The sequence below is a fragment of the Dendronephthya gigantea genome, unplaced genomic scaffold (assembly GCF_004324835.1).
Source record: "Dendronephthya gigantea isolate DGI-Jeju-01 unplaced genomic scaffold, DenGig_1.0 000032F, whole genome shotgun sequence".
In the NCBI taxonomy this organism is placed as follows: Eukaryota; Metazoa; Cnidaria; class Anthozoa; order Malacalcyonacea; family Nephtheidae; genus Dendronephthya; species Dendronephthya gigantea.
The window spans coordinates 508555-525315 of NW_021163042.1; the positions used below are offsets into that span (position 1 = coordinate 508555).

General features: G+C 37.2%; 2 protein-coding genes across 2 annotated transcripts; one reads left to right on the forward strand and one right to left on the reverse strand.

Moving 5' to 3' along the window:
- Positions 1-1330: 1330 nt before the first annotated feature.
- LOC114524910 (cytochrome P450 4V2-like) lies at positions 1331-9115 on the forward strand. The gene is made up of 14 exons (XM_028546132.1): positions 1331-1760; positions 4141-4253; positions 4337-4409; positions 5310-5322; positions 5429-5549; positions 5793-5862; positions 6117-6186; positions 6267-6393; positions 6651-6839; positions 7185-7287; positions 7385-7455; positions 7624-7690; positions 7775-7954; positions 8484-9115. Exons 1-14 carry the CDS (start codon positions 1595-1597, stop codon positions 8648-8650), a joined length of 1530 nt encoding a protein of 509 aa, XP_028401933.1. The 5' UTR covers positions 1331-1594; the 3' UTR covers positions 8651-9115.
- A 1850-nt stretch (positions 9116-10965) lies between these two features.
- On the reverse strand, positions 10966-16740 carry LOC114524734 (tyrosine-protein kinase RYK-like). Its single transcript, XM_028545900.1, has 11 exons — positions 15989-16740; positions 14999-15123; positions 14688-14787; positions 14465-14599; positions 14115-14304; positions 13667-13836; positions 13085-13345; positions 12350-12561; positions 12134-12243; positions 11850-12009; positions 10966-11687 (listed from the first exon to the last, which is right to left on the reverse strand). Exons 1-11 carry the CDS (start codon positions 16089-16091, stop codon positions 11439-11441), a joined length of 1815 nt encoding a protein of 604 aa, XP_028401701.1. The 5' UTR covers positions 16092-16740; the 3' UTR covers positions 10966-11438.
- Positions 16741-16761: the final 21 nt, after the last annotated feature.

Sequence of the window (16761 nt, forward strand, 5' to 3'; positions counted from 1 at the left end):
GGAGAACGTGAACGTACGTCAAAGACGACATGAAAATGTCAAATAAATTTCCTGGTACGTCCATATATGGGCACATCGCGCAATTTATTCGTCATTTCAGGTCATCTTTCGACGTTGCCGTCCACAAGCTGAGGGCTGCTTTCCACATGCGCGTATTTCACACGTAACTTAAATCCTTTTATATGTTATCTTAGAAAAAAAAGTGAATAAACAAACTTAATGACTTCAGGTTGGCCTCCACTTGCACGTACGTACGCGAAATTGCACGTACGGCTTGTTTGTTGACGGCCGCCTTGAAAGTCGACAAAAATCGCGCAGCGTGCGCCTGCCTTATAAGCCTCGTTTTAAACCTGTGACTCATGTCTCAGTAAGTCCGCGACTCGGTGCAACTATTGTTGCTTTATGTTGTCACCAGAGGTCTCGCTCAAATCTGGTTTTCACTATAGCACAGCAGAGATCAAAAAACAAGAGACTATATATACAAAAAACAAAGCAGGAAATATATAATTATTTTGAATTTTTTTGTCTTGTCGATGCTTGTGTCGCACGGTGATAACTGATTGGCTTTCAGCGTTTTATATTTCATCTTTCCCTAAGGCTGGATTTCCACTTAGAAAGAATTGGACCGGCTGACCATTTTGGCCGCTCATAGTTCGTTTGCGAAATATTTGCATATTTTCTTTAGAATTTTAACAGCATGCATAAATAAATTATTTCAACATGACTGCTCTCAATTCAAAAGAAATTATGCAAATATTTCGCTAGCGAACTATTCTCTACTAAATCCACCCTAATACTTATGCTTAATATGGCGCAAGGGAAAACCAGGCAATGATAATTTTGATTGCTTTGAATGTCTATTGTGACAGTTCACCCCTAGTGGACCACAAATGATGACTGAGACCCCGTTTACACTGGAACGAAAGTTTCCGGATTCATCACGAAAGCAGAATGTTTTAAGACCGGATTCATGTTGCTGTTTACACACGCAGCAACGAATCCGATAGAAAATGATCTCGTTTTTAAGCCGTATCCGGAAACTTTGAATCTGTAAAAGTTTGTGGAAACTTCGTATCCAGAAACATTTGAATCCAGAAAATTTTCTTGTGTAAATGCTTTGCACGATGAATCCGAAAGAAATTCAATATGACGACTAAACAATTCTCCAAGAACAAGTAATTTGAGTGTGAACGGACAAATCCGCATACAGAGACAACTAAAGTGTAGTGTAAACACCTGACGAATCCGACACATGTGTGTAACAATGAATCCGGATAATTTTACAAATCCGGAAACTTTCGTTCAAGTGTAAACGGGGTCTGACTTAGCGAAAGGATTCAAAGGAAGGCCAGGAAAAGCCATACTGCCATAGGCTCCGGCGCTGGAGCTGCACGCGTGCGTTGTGAATGCATCATGATTCCGCGTTTTATAACGCGCCAGTTGACAATATGCAATATTTCAAAACGTTTCACGAGAATATGATACTTAAAATCCTAATTAATTTTATATAATACCATGTATGCACTCATTCATAGCAGATTAACATGCTGCACTGAGCTGAGAAAGTGAGATTGTACTAAACAAAGGGTTGACTATGCTTGGAATCATAGCTGTCGTCTTAATTCTTCCAATCCTTGCAGGATATTTGGTTTGGATATCGTGGAAACGTCTGACATTTTGCCAGATTTTGTCGCCGATACCAGGCCCTAAATCATGGCCAATTGTTGGCAATGCATTGCAGTTTGATAGAACACCACAAGGTAATGTTTGCATGTGTCTTTATAAAACATGGCGATAAGTATAGATAATGGCGATACGAGATGGAAGGATTAGAATATTAGGATTTTAAGAACAGAACTATTACGCGAGAAAAGTATTCATTAAAAGTATTGCAGCAGTGTGTGATTTAGGAGCAATGCTCTCGGAATTAAACTGCATAGTTTTAAAAGTCGCATTTACAATTTTTTTAATTACAATTGCAAGTTTCTTGCATTGTTTCATCACTATTACTTGTGATGTATTTTCATCCAATTTTATGATCGATATATTTACTTTTATCATCCAATTTTATGATCGATATATATATATATATATACTTAATCGGGTATTTCGGCGAATGTTATAGGTTATACACGTATATATGTCGCTGCATTGTAATGGAACTTCAATACCAGCACCGCCTTATCAAATCTCATTCTAAGATTAGGAATAGTATTCCTGGATACTAAGTAAACAGTGAGATTATTATTCATTACAAGTATGTTGGCTACTCACTACCAGTCCTCCTTTTTTTGTTGCATGCTGTCAGTTCAACAATGAAAATGCGTATGGCCTATGGGTGCGAATTCTTTTATAAGTTTATACCTTGACTTGATGCAAATCATCGAAGAACGGGCGCAAGGACTCATTTTGGGGAATGTATATATACATACAGTATGCATGGGGACTGGCCACGCACTCATTACTCACTTGCTGCGAGTACTTGCATTTGATATAATTAGTACAAAGAATTTTTATTGGAATGAAACCCTGATTTATGTTGTAGTCATTGAAAGGGATGAAAAAGTCTTTAAGCCTGATTCTCACAGGTCAGAGACAGTCAGACAGTCCACTCAGCGAAGGCTGTTGTAAGCCAGGCGGACATGCACGATTTTAGTCGACCGACTTTAAGAGTTTAAATAAGTAATATCAAACGATTTTAGTGATATCAAACTGTTTTGATATGTTACGATTAAAAATGACACTGACCGCACACGCAAGGTCTGCAAGGACTATAAAGGTCGACACACACCGGACGCGATGCGGCAACGCGACGCAAATTTTCATATCGTTAAATAATCTATACAAGAATATTATGATAGCTTAAAATTCATTTGCTTTTGGAAAATCACACGCTTTGAGAAAAGCGCCGCGTTGCTAAATCTCGTCCGGTCTGTGTGGGTCCAGCCTCGCGTGGGCCTTAAAACGACTAAAATCGTACGACAAAAATCGCGTCGTGCATGTGCGACTTGCTTTAGCCCCGGTTTTTGCATTTGGCAGAAATCGAGTAATGTTCAAGGGAACTGAAACAATGGTTAAGTTGTCATCGCGATACTTCGGCTGAAAAACATTTAAGGACGGCGCACACTATAAAGCTATGTGCTTAGCAAAAAGTCATTCTTGCATGGCCATTCTAAGCCAGTTGCTTTCGTGTGTGGACGACATTCCGGCGACTTTTGGCACGAATGCTTTTTGCTAAGCACATAGCTCGTGTGCACCGGCCTTTAGAAATTAGAGCTTGGGGATCTGGTTCTTACATGTCACCGACTGTCGGCTATTGTCGCTGATGACTGCCGAATAAAATGTTGTTGCATGGGAAGCCAGGCATTTCAGAAAAAGTGCTTTAGTTTTTCAGGGCAACTCCCCGAAAAATGCATGTGTAAACAGTTTAAGCAACGAAAATTTAATTCAAAGCTATATATATATGTTTATAGATCAGACCTATCCGAAAACTTGTCACTCAATATTGCGCTGGCACCATCGTCATTAGCAAGACCAAAATATGTCGACTAGAATATTATCAAAGAATCAACTAGGCTTATAACTTTGTTTACATGTAAATATTATCGATGTCATTTAAATACCCACGATACTCTAAAAAGCACTTTGTGTGATCCTCGTCTGAACGGAGCCGATAATTATAGGTAACTGTTAGGTAACTTTCGATTCGCTGTGGCTACGGAATCTAGTGCGACTACGAGATTTTTTCGGTCAAATATCTGTTGCTATACACATACACAGTACAGGCTTTTAATCGTCCTTCAGTTTTTGCATACCTCATCCTCATAACAACATTTGTACCAAGCCGATAAAAGTATATAGCGATACGGATAGCAAGTCTAAGGGCTGCTTTTGAACCAAATTCAGGGACATAGCCAATTGTTCGCAATGCGTCGTAGTTTGTGTTTGCTGGGTTATACCACTGAGATTATTATATTAAATGTCGTATATGGATGGCCAAACTAACGGTATATTTACTCACTTCACAATTATATACGACCATGCAAGATCAATGCAAATTGTTTAGTCGGTCGACGTATGGACATCCTAAAAACATTTTAGGCAAGCGAAACATTAATGCTGTAAGTTATCCTTTTATAGGTTTTCATGAGCAATTAGTGAAGTGGGCAGAAGAATATTATTCAAATGGCTATTTTTGTATGTGGATTGGACCAAAACCTTACATTGTTGTTTTTAAAGCAGAATATGCTGAAGTGAGTGCTCCATATACATGTAAATACCTCATGTTTATTTGATGCTTAGTGTCATTCTGTGTATTTTTGTTAATAATTTGCAGGTAATTTTATCAAATCAGAAAAACATTACCAAAAATTATGGTTATAAACTCATGGAACCATGGCTTGGAACAGGTGGCGTTTTTCTTACTACAATGTATTATTACTATGCAATGTATCGATTTTTAAACTTTCAGAAGCCCGTGGGGCAGCAAGAACAATAATTTGTGGTGGAGGGGGCAATATTCAATATTATTATATGTTCTGCATCATTTCATTCTTTTGAAATCAATTGTTCTTACGGCATGTGAACTAAAATATATGAATATCTGCCCCCCTTGATATTCCTTCCATGTCTGAAGCACCTTCCATGATAACACCCTTTTTAAGAGTATCAAGTTTGGGCACCCACCCTAGTATACTAAAGATAAGATGCTGGGGGATCCATTTGTTTTCCGGAAGTCTTGTAATTATATGTCATTAGCACGTTGGGATATATTATATTCGACAAAGAGGTGTAACTTTCACACTGGTAAGTTAACTGCATAGAAACATCGAAACTTGCTGTTGTGTTTGGTTTTTTTAATACTATGAACTAAAAATTACTAACAGGTTTTTTCTCAATGCTTGTACATTTTGCAAACAATTATCGAATGGATACCCGATATGCCCTACCTCTTAAGGTACTACTTGTCGAGAATGTTTGCCCCCAAAACTACGTAGTCCTCCCAGGTTAACAATAATAAAGATATTTAATAAAGTTCAATCGCACGTCTCACAATAACCCCAAGTCTCACACGCACCCTTTCACCATCGTGGTCACAGTCACACTAACACGTTTGATTGGATTCAAATAACTAACCTAATTTCCCCACAATTAACCGCTACTCAAATTACTTAATTAATGTCTGTCAGTCTCCAACATACTCTTAAAAAGAGTCAAAAACTTGGAGGGGATTGTATGAGAGAATACGATATTGTTATTAATATATTGGGCTATGCTGACCTAATCATTTTTTTATTATTTTATCCTAGGACTCCTTACAAGGTAGGAAATGTTCGTACATTTCGTCAATCAGTCAATACATGTAAAATACTTCTCTATACTTCGCGGTACTGCGATCGGCATTAAATTTACTTCACTTCTTATTTAGTACTGGAAACAAGTGGAAATCAAGACGTAGACTGCTCACTCCAGCTTTTCACTATCATATTTTGGAAGACTATATTCCAGTATATTTGACACAATCGTCCACTTTAATCTCACTACTCAAGGTTAGAATTTACCAGTTTCATTGATGATTTTGCTTATTACCGAAGGCGACGATTTACAATAAAAAACAAAATTAAATAACGACCAACGGGCTTGTTGAGTTTACTCCATCTTCAGGTTATAGATTTATACGCACAAAAACAGCTTAAACATGATTTTAAGAGTTATAACGTAACGTAAGTTGTCAGTAAAAACTTGCAGTAAAAAACTGTGTACGATAAAAGACGTTGTCTTTGGCAACATAGGAGAAGGCAGGCAAAGGTGAATTTGACATCGCCCCATATCTTCGTATGTTCACCTTGGATGTAATATGTGGTACGTATATAGCTCACTCAATTTATTACCACGCCACTTGCTAAATTGGGTAACCATACCAATTTCATTCATTCTGAGACTACCAATACAAATGCCGAGCACGGCTGAAAATGGTACGCATTACGAGTACCCATTTTACATAACTACGGCAAACGATTCGTCATTTTCAAATCCTTATAATTAAAGATATAAATTCCCAAAAAATTTAAGTGCGTTGTACATATATACTGTTGCTTTCATCGTTTCCAAAATAGAGGCAGCAATGGGTGTTAAAGTGAACGCACAAAATGATAATAATTCCAAATATGCTTCAGCTGTTCTGAGGTAATGGTAAACATTTTATCATTTAATACATCAATCGCCGATTACATCGAACTGACTTTTGGCTTTTTAATCGTTTAAAGCATAAGTGAACTGATACTTGAACGGTGGAGATCTCCATGGCTGTCGACAGACGCCATTTACAATTTGACATCATCTGGAGCCCGACAAAAAGCTATTTTAGAAACACTACATAGCTATACTAACAAGGTATGTAACGTCACAGTTTTTTTTATATTGTTTTGTATGTGTTCATTCGTGGTGTCGTCCTGGTCTCCACAATGCAATAGACTAATGCAGAAAAGCGGCCAGCAGAGGTCTGGAACCCATCAGCATTGCTCCTTTCGGTGCTTGAGGGTCCTATATATGGAATTTGGGATGGATGTACTGCGGCAAGGATGTTTTCCAATAGTGGAATAGTATCCGTGAGTCAAAAATTTTAGGAAACAAATGGTTTCGCATTTTAGGTGATCAGCGATCGCATTGAGCTACGAAAACTGGATAAAAGCAAAAATGAAAAAACTCCTCCAGGCGTCGAGCCAGTGAAACGACCAAGAAAAAGGAACAATTTCTTAGATCTCTTACTTGATGAATGCGATGTCGGAAACATAACGATCGAAGGAGTGAGAGAGGAGGTCGATACTTTCATGTTTGAGGTAAGTTATTTCAAAATATACAGGTGAACACTTTTAGGTAGGTTATATATAGTTAGAAAGATTTTGTGTGAATGGTTTGTTGGAAAAAATCCAATGATTGATCGATGTTAGAACCAGCGCCCTTTACTATGAGCAGCACTCGTGGGGCCGGACCCTGTTTGTCAGGGTTTGGCGCGCATTTGTTCCGGAAATAAAATCCGTGATTTCCATGATAACTTAATAATATTTATGCATGTTGCTAGTTAATATTTCTTGGCACTACCCTTGTGTACATTCGTAGTTGAGTCCTCCTGGAAGAGGAGAACCAATATAATCACCAATTATATTAATACATGCACGTTCTAGGGTCATGATACAACGGCATCTTCATTACAATGGGCAGTGCATATGATAGGAAGACATCCGCAAATTCAAACTCAATTACAGAATGAAGTTGACAAATTTTATGGTAGGAAAACTTTCTTACTAATATTATACAACATTATGTCGGGAATTCGATATTGAGGGAAATTTTGTTGATCTATTTACTTTGTCATTATATATAGACACTCATGGTGATGAAGTGGTTAGTGTTAGTCAACTGAAAGAGTTACAGTATCTTGAGTGTGCGATCAAGGTAATGGTGTGGTTACAGATAGCTGCATGCAGATATGTCAGGTGTCATGTGACTCATGTCAACTAGCTGCCATGAAATTTACCTGTAGCCATTGGCTATTGCTATAAGCATTCTTATCATATGCACATAAACACGCGTGTAACTGTTTCCATTTGTAACTGATTCTAGGAGACGTTACGTTGTTTACCATCGGTGCCACTGATTGGGCGAGAAATAACTGATGACTGTGAGTTTGGTAAGGAACAGCGATGAGAAATGATTTTGAGCTTAGCAACATCTAGTCATAACTAATCATAGACAAATCGTAACTATTTTTCAGGTCCTCACTCTATTCCAAAAGGTTGTGCAATTGTGTTGCTAATGAAACCAATACATCAAGATCCCAACGTTTGGGACGAACCCAAAACATTCAATCCCGATCGATTTCTGTTAGACAACGTGACCGAAAAGAATCCTTTTTCCTATATTCCTTTTTCAGGAGGACCAAGGAATTGTATTGGTAAGGGACAGTAAGGGAAATTAAATTTATCGATACAGGATTTGAGTAGGGTTTCTAACTGTTCAAGATAAGTATATATTGTGTTCTAACAGTCACAGAAATGAGCAGAAATAAACCTCAGAAAAATGATTTAAACAAAAAATTGAAAAGTAAATCAACTCGGTGATAAGTTCAAAATTGAAAACAAAATCCATCTATTTATTGAACAACCGAGCTGAAATATTTTGATGTAAACAGTCTCATTGTCAATGGAAGTACATATTAAAATCAGTGCATAAGATGCAGGTTCAGTCATTCACAAGATCTAGAGTATTTCTATAAACTTTGGCTTATGCACCGTTTAACTCAAGCTAAACGTCTTTCGAACAACCGGTTCCTGGCATGTTATACGCCATTTTTGAATCGTAAATTGTTGTATGGTTTATGCATTTAGAATTGAAGCGATATGAGTTTGAAGAAATTAAATAAATTTAGTAAAATAACCTTACAAGTAAAACACTTATTTAGTAAAATAACCATAACATTTTAGGTCAAAGGTTTGCAATGATGGAAGAGAAAGTTGTTTTGTCGTCAATACTTCGCCATTTCAATATAAAGTCAACTCAGATAACTGACAATATCAAAGTAACTGCGGATGCAATTTTATCTTCAGTTGAGGGAATTTTGGTGGAGTTAGAGCCAAGAAATGCTTTTTGAAAACGGTTACACATACACCGTGAACTGATTATTCAGTTGGGTTCAGACATGTGGTCTGACAACTATATAGTGAATTGTGACGTTATAGTATAAACATATGCATGGGTGTTTCACTGATATACTTACTTTGTGTCCGGTGACAATGAAGATATACTATCATATCGTGATATAATCTTTTAGGTTCGCTTAGTTTAATTCATTTATGATTGAAAATTGCAATTGTGCATGGGTATATTAGTTTTCCATATACGGTGAATGTTTTCCATTCGATTATTCAGTTCTTTCTGAAATGTGGAAAAGTCTAGGAAGCCGGCGTCAAATCGCCGCTACTGGTGAGATTAGCATAAACCATAAACAGTGCATGAGCATGTGATATAATAAAAATTACCTTCTGTTTGGGGATGCAGTGATATAATTTTTAGGATATTTTTAGCATAGTTTATCATTTATCATCATTCATCATCATTTATATATACAGTATGTTCCAAAAATATACCCTTAACAACAAAAGAATCATTCAATACCCCCCCCCGGCCAGGCACACGGCACAAAAGCGCACCCGCAAGAACGCGCGCGCGCACCCCCGCCCGGCCGGCCCCGAAGAATAACATTTTGGAGAATACTTTATTCTCAGGTACATTAGGAAGATTTCATTGTTGGAATTTCAAAATCATGTTTACTTTCACTTTTCCGCTGGACCTGTCAGAAGCTACAAAACGGATGTTTCTTCCAATCAAAATCCATAAATAAATAAGTTTGGACTTATTTTGGCAGAAGAGAACTTGACTAGCCTCGTTTTTGTGTAACTCGCTACAGGTCTCTTGCTCTTTTTCGAATAGGTCGATGTTTTAAAAAAGATGGAAGAGACAATCTCATTGAGAAGGTATAGAGCTCTAGTCCAGCCAAGTCCTTAGGTGACAGGGTCACATCACATCTAGTCAATGAGACAATTTGCTCCTACCTATCTCCTTCAGATGACCATATCATTGTTGTATCGGTGTCGATTTGATTTTTAGCTGGATTTGTACGCTAGTTGCAGTTCGGTACGTTCAGCCCGCACGTATTTACCAAACATGTGAGCGATGTGCAGAGCCCATAATTTTTCAATGCTAAAGTGATGAACAAAGGTTTAGTCATTCACAAGATCTACGAGAGTATTTTTTAAAGTTTGGCTTGTTCACAGTTTAAGCTAAACGCCTTGCAAACCAACCAGCCCCTGTATGCTAGGGATGACCGCTAAAATGCCTTTAAACGCCGCCGCTATTGTCACGACGACACGTTTCCCGAACAAAATTTTCTTTCGGTCGTGTAATCAGGTTAATATAGGGTAGCCTAAATTACCTGGATTTTTTTTTCAAAAACAATGCCCAATTAACTGTGAAATTTGATTTCCACGGATTTTGTGAATAAATCGCCTGGTTTGAACATACACATAGAACAAAATTCTAATTGCAATGAATGGCGATGTGGGCTATAAATCTGCTATAATGGCTAATAATGCTACTATATAAGTGCTTACCTTGTGACCGCGCGGTGATTCAAGAGACGCGTCAAATTACAGCAACTTCAAGATAAAACTGGAATATTTAAACAGAAATATTTCTAAACATTAATGGCCCAAAATATGACATAAATACTAAGAAAATAGCGTAAAATCTAACGTATGAATTAAGACATACACAATGCTGTCTAAACAGACCGACGATAAGCTACAATGTCAATGAACATAACTGAGGGAACGTACCCTGGTCAGAATCATTTGACAATAATAGGACGACATATCGGACAGCTAGTCTTAGATGAGACATGAACAAAAATGATCGATCTTCATCGATTATCAATATTGTAGAACGGGCTTTCTTCATATTTCGCTGGAGACAGCGGCCCTCGCTCCGATGTGCAATTCGGCCATGCATTTTGAATGCATACCACACCAGTGATTAGCTACTGTCGAAGTACGTCCCCATGATTGGCTGGCGAAACAGCGGACCAATTTGCTATACTAGTATAAAAGCACCTAACTAGAAACCCATGCATTTGGGATTACTTATTACATTAATTATTTAAGTCCTGCCGGTTTCATACGTCGAGCTTCGAACGCATTAACAACAATAGATAATAAGGCACCTCAACTGGCTATTGAATACTTACGTGGTGTATCTACAAGATAATCTACTTATTGGTTATCTATTGTTTTTAATATGCATGCTTACAAGAGAAGTGCAAAGGAACTAGCCTACCCTGTCTATGTTTGTTATTGATCTTTTAAAGCCACACAAAATTGATATTCTGGCGTGTTTAATTAAAATAAGATATTAAGGCCTATATATATAATACAAAAATCTTCAGCCAAGAAAAATAGTAAAGATAAAAATTTAAAGTAATATTTTCCTTTGATCCCCACATTCTCCGCGGGGACTGTCTCTTAGCTGTGTGCTCGAAACCAACTATATACGCAAAGAGCGGCTGTTCAAAAACCGGTTAGCCTTTCGTCTTCCCGGAAATCGTTCATTTTCCACACAGAAATGAACGGCTCTTTACAACAAACGACAGGAAAATGAAGGTTAACCCAAGCGTGCATTCAGGGTTTCTTAGCGCTATTAGACAACCATCTAATAACGGCCTTATACCTGCATGAATTGGTCTGCACTATATCCATGCACTATATTGTTACCAGTGCTATTCACATATTTGATCACACTTCAAAGTCGCGTTCGTTTAGGTGGATATGAAAAACACAATGCAAAGGCAATCGAAACATATAGTTCGTCAATAAGCCACTCAAGCATCAGATAAACTGAATTAAAGCGTTGAAAAACTTCGTGAGTAAGATCAAGAGCTGAGCAAATCCTGGACGCTCTTCTCCAGATAAAGCCCAGCAATACCCCATGATTGTAAACAAATCATCCGGACACCCAGTGGGTTGACCTAAACGATGACCGTTCTTCAGGTAAAATACCATTTCAAAGGCATCAATACTGTTGTATGGTTGTTGACCCAACGTTATCAGTTCCCAGAGAGTTACACCAAACGACCACTGCAAGAAATCAGAAAGGTTTTTAAAATGCTATATTACGGGCCGGCGACAAATAGATTTCTTCCACTGGCCGCAGGCATGAGGAGGGGGGGGGAGGGAAGGCAGCGTCAGCTTAGAATCCGCGATAGAAATGAAAATAAGACCATTTGTGTAAAAACATACCACATCACTCGCTGTTGTAAACCTATGTTGTTCCAGACTTTCTACCGCCATCCATTTCACTGGCTTGTTTTCATTATCACCCAGACAATGATAGTCCATTGGAAATAAATCTCGCGATAGGGCACAGTCCGTTATCTTTATGTGAAACTCGTCATCAATCCTAGGACAATAATTTATAAACTGTGTTGAATAAACAGAATTTATGTATACTGATGATAATGATAAATTTTAATCAATCTCTATCATTAACGTGGGATACGATTTTTTGCAAACTCTGCACCTACAAGCAATTCCGTGTTGCCAAATCTTTGTGAACCAAATTTCGCATCTCTAAGTACAACATTCCATTAGCAATCTGCAAGGCCATGTCAATCAAATCACGCGTGGTCACACTCTGCAATAAAAAACTTCATGAAAAATGTATCGCTTTTAAACCATCAAAACCTCACTTTAAACAACGCGTGATTCATACATGCAAACCAGCTGAAAATTCAACGAACCTTTTCCAAGCCTGTTCCTTCAGGTGTTCGCGATTTCTTGAGGAAATTTTTCAAATTTCCCTGGTTCAAAGTGGGTGTAACAACGAAGGGACGATCAACATCCTCTTCTGATAGACATACGTATGCTATAGAGCATATGTTTTGATGATTCAGTCCTTTCAACATGCTGCCTTCGGCCAAGAGAAGGCTTGCTTGTTCTTCAGATGCTTTATCTTCATTAAAATAAATTTAGTGCTAAGTGATTGGAGAAATTAAGCTTCAATTAGCAGCTGGTGGACTAAAGATCAACTTACTTAGTGACTCGTTTGGAAAGAATACGATGTTACATGACATGTCAGCGTTATGTTCGAAACTCAATTTTGGAGCATCCCCGTAATTCACCGAACATTTAAATTCAAAACAAACTTAAATCACCTTATGACAAATATATGTGGGGAAAGGATGTGCACCTCTCCTGGAAAATTTGCACACACCCCTAAAGAAATTTGCAAACCCCCTTTGCAAAATAATAGAAAACTGGAATTGGCTAAGATTTAAGAAACTGAGGATAGACTAATGACGGAACAGATCAAAATGATGATTATATTTTTTTTATAATAATGATATTTCATTGCAGAAACAAAATCTCCCTCGTATTTTATTACTAAAGAACAGGAGAGCGTAACGAGGTTTTGAGGAGGGTTTTATGAAATTAGCCTTAGTAAACAAGTACATAAGTATACTCTAGCAACAAACCTGAAACAGTTTTGACAACAACATGCTGGCCCTCGCCATCTTCAGGACCTGTCACCACGGCTTCGTATATCTTACCAAAGGTTCCCTCTTGAATCACCTCACCCAAAGAAACACGCGATCTGTCCAACACGATGTCTTGCAGTTTATCACGAATTTCTTTGTTTCGTTTCTCACGAAGTGGAACGGTATCCTCGGGATGAAGCGGATCCTGCGGTATTTGGTTGCCAATCGTGGAAGTTTCAGCAGGCTTGGGAACAATCACTGTATTATAAATTTGAAGAAATAGAAAAAAAAGAAAATAAATACAGTAATGGGAACCTGATTATAGTATTCATACGCCATACTTCGCCCAGAGGAAGAACAAACATGACATCAGACAAAGGATCGGGGCCCATAGGGGTGCTACCCTTGCCTTGATCCTTGATCACTTCACCACAGGAATGCTCGGTGTGGATATGAAATTCATTGTCCATACGGGTGAAAGTGGTTACTCTCTCAAAGACGTTGTTTCCCAGTTTCAGCCTGTGAGCTACAAGGACATTATTGACTAGCATCGGTCACATTATAAACATATTTTGTTACCTTCGTTATTAATAATTGTAGCAGGACAACCAACAGGCCCCAGACGATCAGGTGGTAGATACGTGTGGCGTAAAACTGGAACAGTAAGATTCACAGGTCTCGCGTTTTGCATTACACGTGGGGGAGGTGGCCTAGGAGGTGGTGGTCTTAAAGGACGTCTTGGTGGCTCTCTAGAAATGTTGTAGAAGGAAATGTTTACAAATTATTCATTTCTACATTTTGACAAGTTTATAGCACGAGGCTTTCCTATGCAAACAAGTAAATACTATGGGCAACCTAAGGAAGCACTAGCTGGTAAATAGGGCTTTCCAGCAAACATACAACCAGCCCTTAACAGCAGAACATTACAGGAACATTGGAGCTACACATAAGAATTTCTGCATATTTCACACAACACACATTCAAATTCCTATTATTTAAGTTAATACGTGCAATTAATTTACTGCACCTTTCTTTGTTTTTATTAGACTTTGGTATGGACTGCATGTGTAGTACAGCAATAGTTCCTGCTAGAGCTATGATGACACCACATGCTAATGCAACACCAATATAAACAATCTTTTTGTCATTCCAAACAGAATCTGGTTCACGCTTTTTGCTTTGTTTATCTTCAACCTCATCATAGCTAACATCTGTATCTGATGAAAACAATATTAAACTGAGTAAATAATTGAATTTAAAATAATTAAATAACTGAATAAACAATTGGTTTATACTGTAGTCCATGCTAGAATGATGATGAGTACCACAAATGACAAAGTGCCAATAGTAATAATTAGAATCACAAAATCACAGTACATTTAACACAATATTTTGTCCTTTTAAACAATAAGCTTGTAATGTTGGCCCGCTGCCAGCCGGTTATATTGATATGAATATCTATAGATACACCGCCTTGCTTCTTGTGAGTACATTGTGCTGTGATACAGAAATCTAAAAATTGAAAAAGACATATATACAAACAGATATTAAAGTGTTTAACAAGATCAAATGTCACAAACATGCCTCAATTTGTATATACCTCTTTTCTTTTTTGAAATTTGTCTATGCTGCTTTGGAACTTTGATTTCAACCATGTTTGAAGCATTTAGCACAATATAAAAATCGACGAGTAGTTTATTCTAAATGAAATAACAACAAATTTGTATAACAGCACAATACCAAAAAAATGTTACCAATGAGACATTTTGATAAAAACATGAAACCTTGCACAAATTTGTAAGCATATCTGTATACTCTGCAGGCAAACTATTTATATGTGCAGGTATGATTGATTTTGTTAACCAGTGCATTACCCAGAGTTAAGGTTGCTATTATTTGGAAACTACATACCTTCATGTCTGTAGCTTTCCAAGTAAATGGAATACAATTTTCCGATGTTGGAATATTTATAGGATATGCAATTGCATTCACTTTCTTCTCACCATTTCTCACAAAGTAGAAATTAGCCTCATCACCTAAACAAACATATTCTCATAAGATAGGTGCTCTACAATTGTATTGTACAACCTACTTGTAATTGTATTCATATACCTCGAAACAAATACCGGGTATGCCTTATTCTACTTTCAATCAACTATGAACCCTACAATTTTTACCTTCATTGAGTGAAAATGCCAAAATTACTAAAATTAATCTAAAATTCACCCTTATCCATTCTTAGCATTACATTTTTATAATAGAAATTTCCCTTTACTTTTAGCTAAGTGGCCAGAACCATGTACCAATGCTGTAAATTATATAGTATATATCACAATATATATACTACAATTCTGAGTTTTAAATTATTTTATATCTATTTAATTTTTCTACCAACTTAAGCTCGTTGAATACTGTGAAACAAACTTTATCAGACAAGATCATATTTCAACAGTTTCGATCTGTAGGTAATGTATTTTTCTTTTAATTAACACATGTGGGCTGTTCATAGATTTCTTAGCTAGACAGCACAGCCTGTACAGTATACATGCAGTAAATGAGTAAGCTATTCAATAGGAATATTAAAAGCTCATGTTTTGTAGCTGCTTCATGTTGGGTATAAATTTGTCCTAGTGTTATTTGGAACATTCTATTTTAGCCAAGCTAAAAACTGTTGCGATTTGACGAAGACAGCCAACTAAAAGTCCTGAATACAAACAAACATATTTCATAAAATGTAATCAAAATAGAAATGGGTGATGTGGTGTAAAGCGCTAATTTGTGGGAGCATCCACACAAACTATTGGTTTAAAGACTGGAATAATATAAGATTGTGTGAGAAGCAAGAGACAGATGTTATACATTGAGATACGCGAAGGAATACAATAGTCGAACAAAACTCACCAAAAATTTTCTTACTCTCCGTTGAGTTGATATACAGATCATAATTCCCGTAACATAGGTGAGCATACACAAGAAACGCAAAAATAGAACTCCACAAAGACATGACTAAGGTTTTGTCACCATATATTATACATTATTCCGATTCGATAAGTTGTATAAGTACGTTCAAATGTCAAAGGAATCTCATGAAAAAAACTTTCATTCCATCTGGTTTGTGTTTATCATGTACCTTATTACCCCAATTAGTTCTCGGATATTGCCGTAAACACTCGGATCCTTTCGGACTGGGAAATTCCTGATCTCAGGTTTGAGCCTATCCACTGGACGACCAGACAAAGATAGGCCGAAAGTCGGTCCCATTATAGGTCCATCATTCGGTTGATCACAAATTTTATCATGCTAATAATAAACGATGTAGCCTTTTAAAATATAAAACATTTGTTATGTTTCATCTACGGTTGCCGGAACATCCATTAAATCATCCTAAAAATGCAATTGACCATAGGTCCATAGCGAAAAAGATGGCGGCATGTATATTTGAGAATGCATTGCAGGCATAAATGCATTGCAAGAATAAATGACAGAAAAAAGATGGTAAGAAAGCACTTAATGACGTAGAAATTTGTCACTAGGAGGAAAATAACTTCCGGTTTTATGCATGTTCTTCAAAAGACATCAATTCGCTTTTTTAAACGATTTTCCAGCGCAATGCATTCTGGTTAAATGTAAATCCGCCATCTTTTTCGTTATGGTCAATTGCATGCATTTTGCAG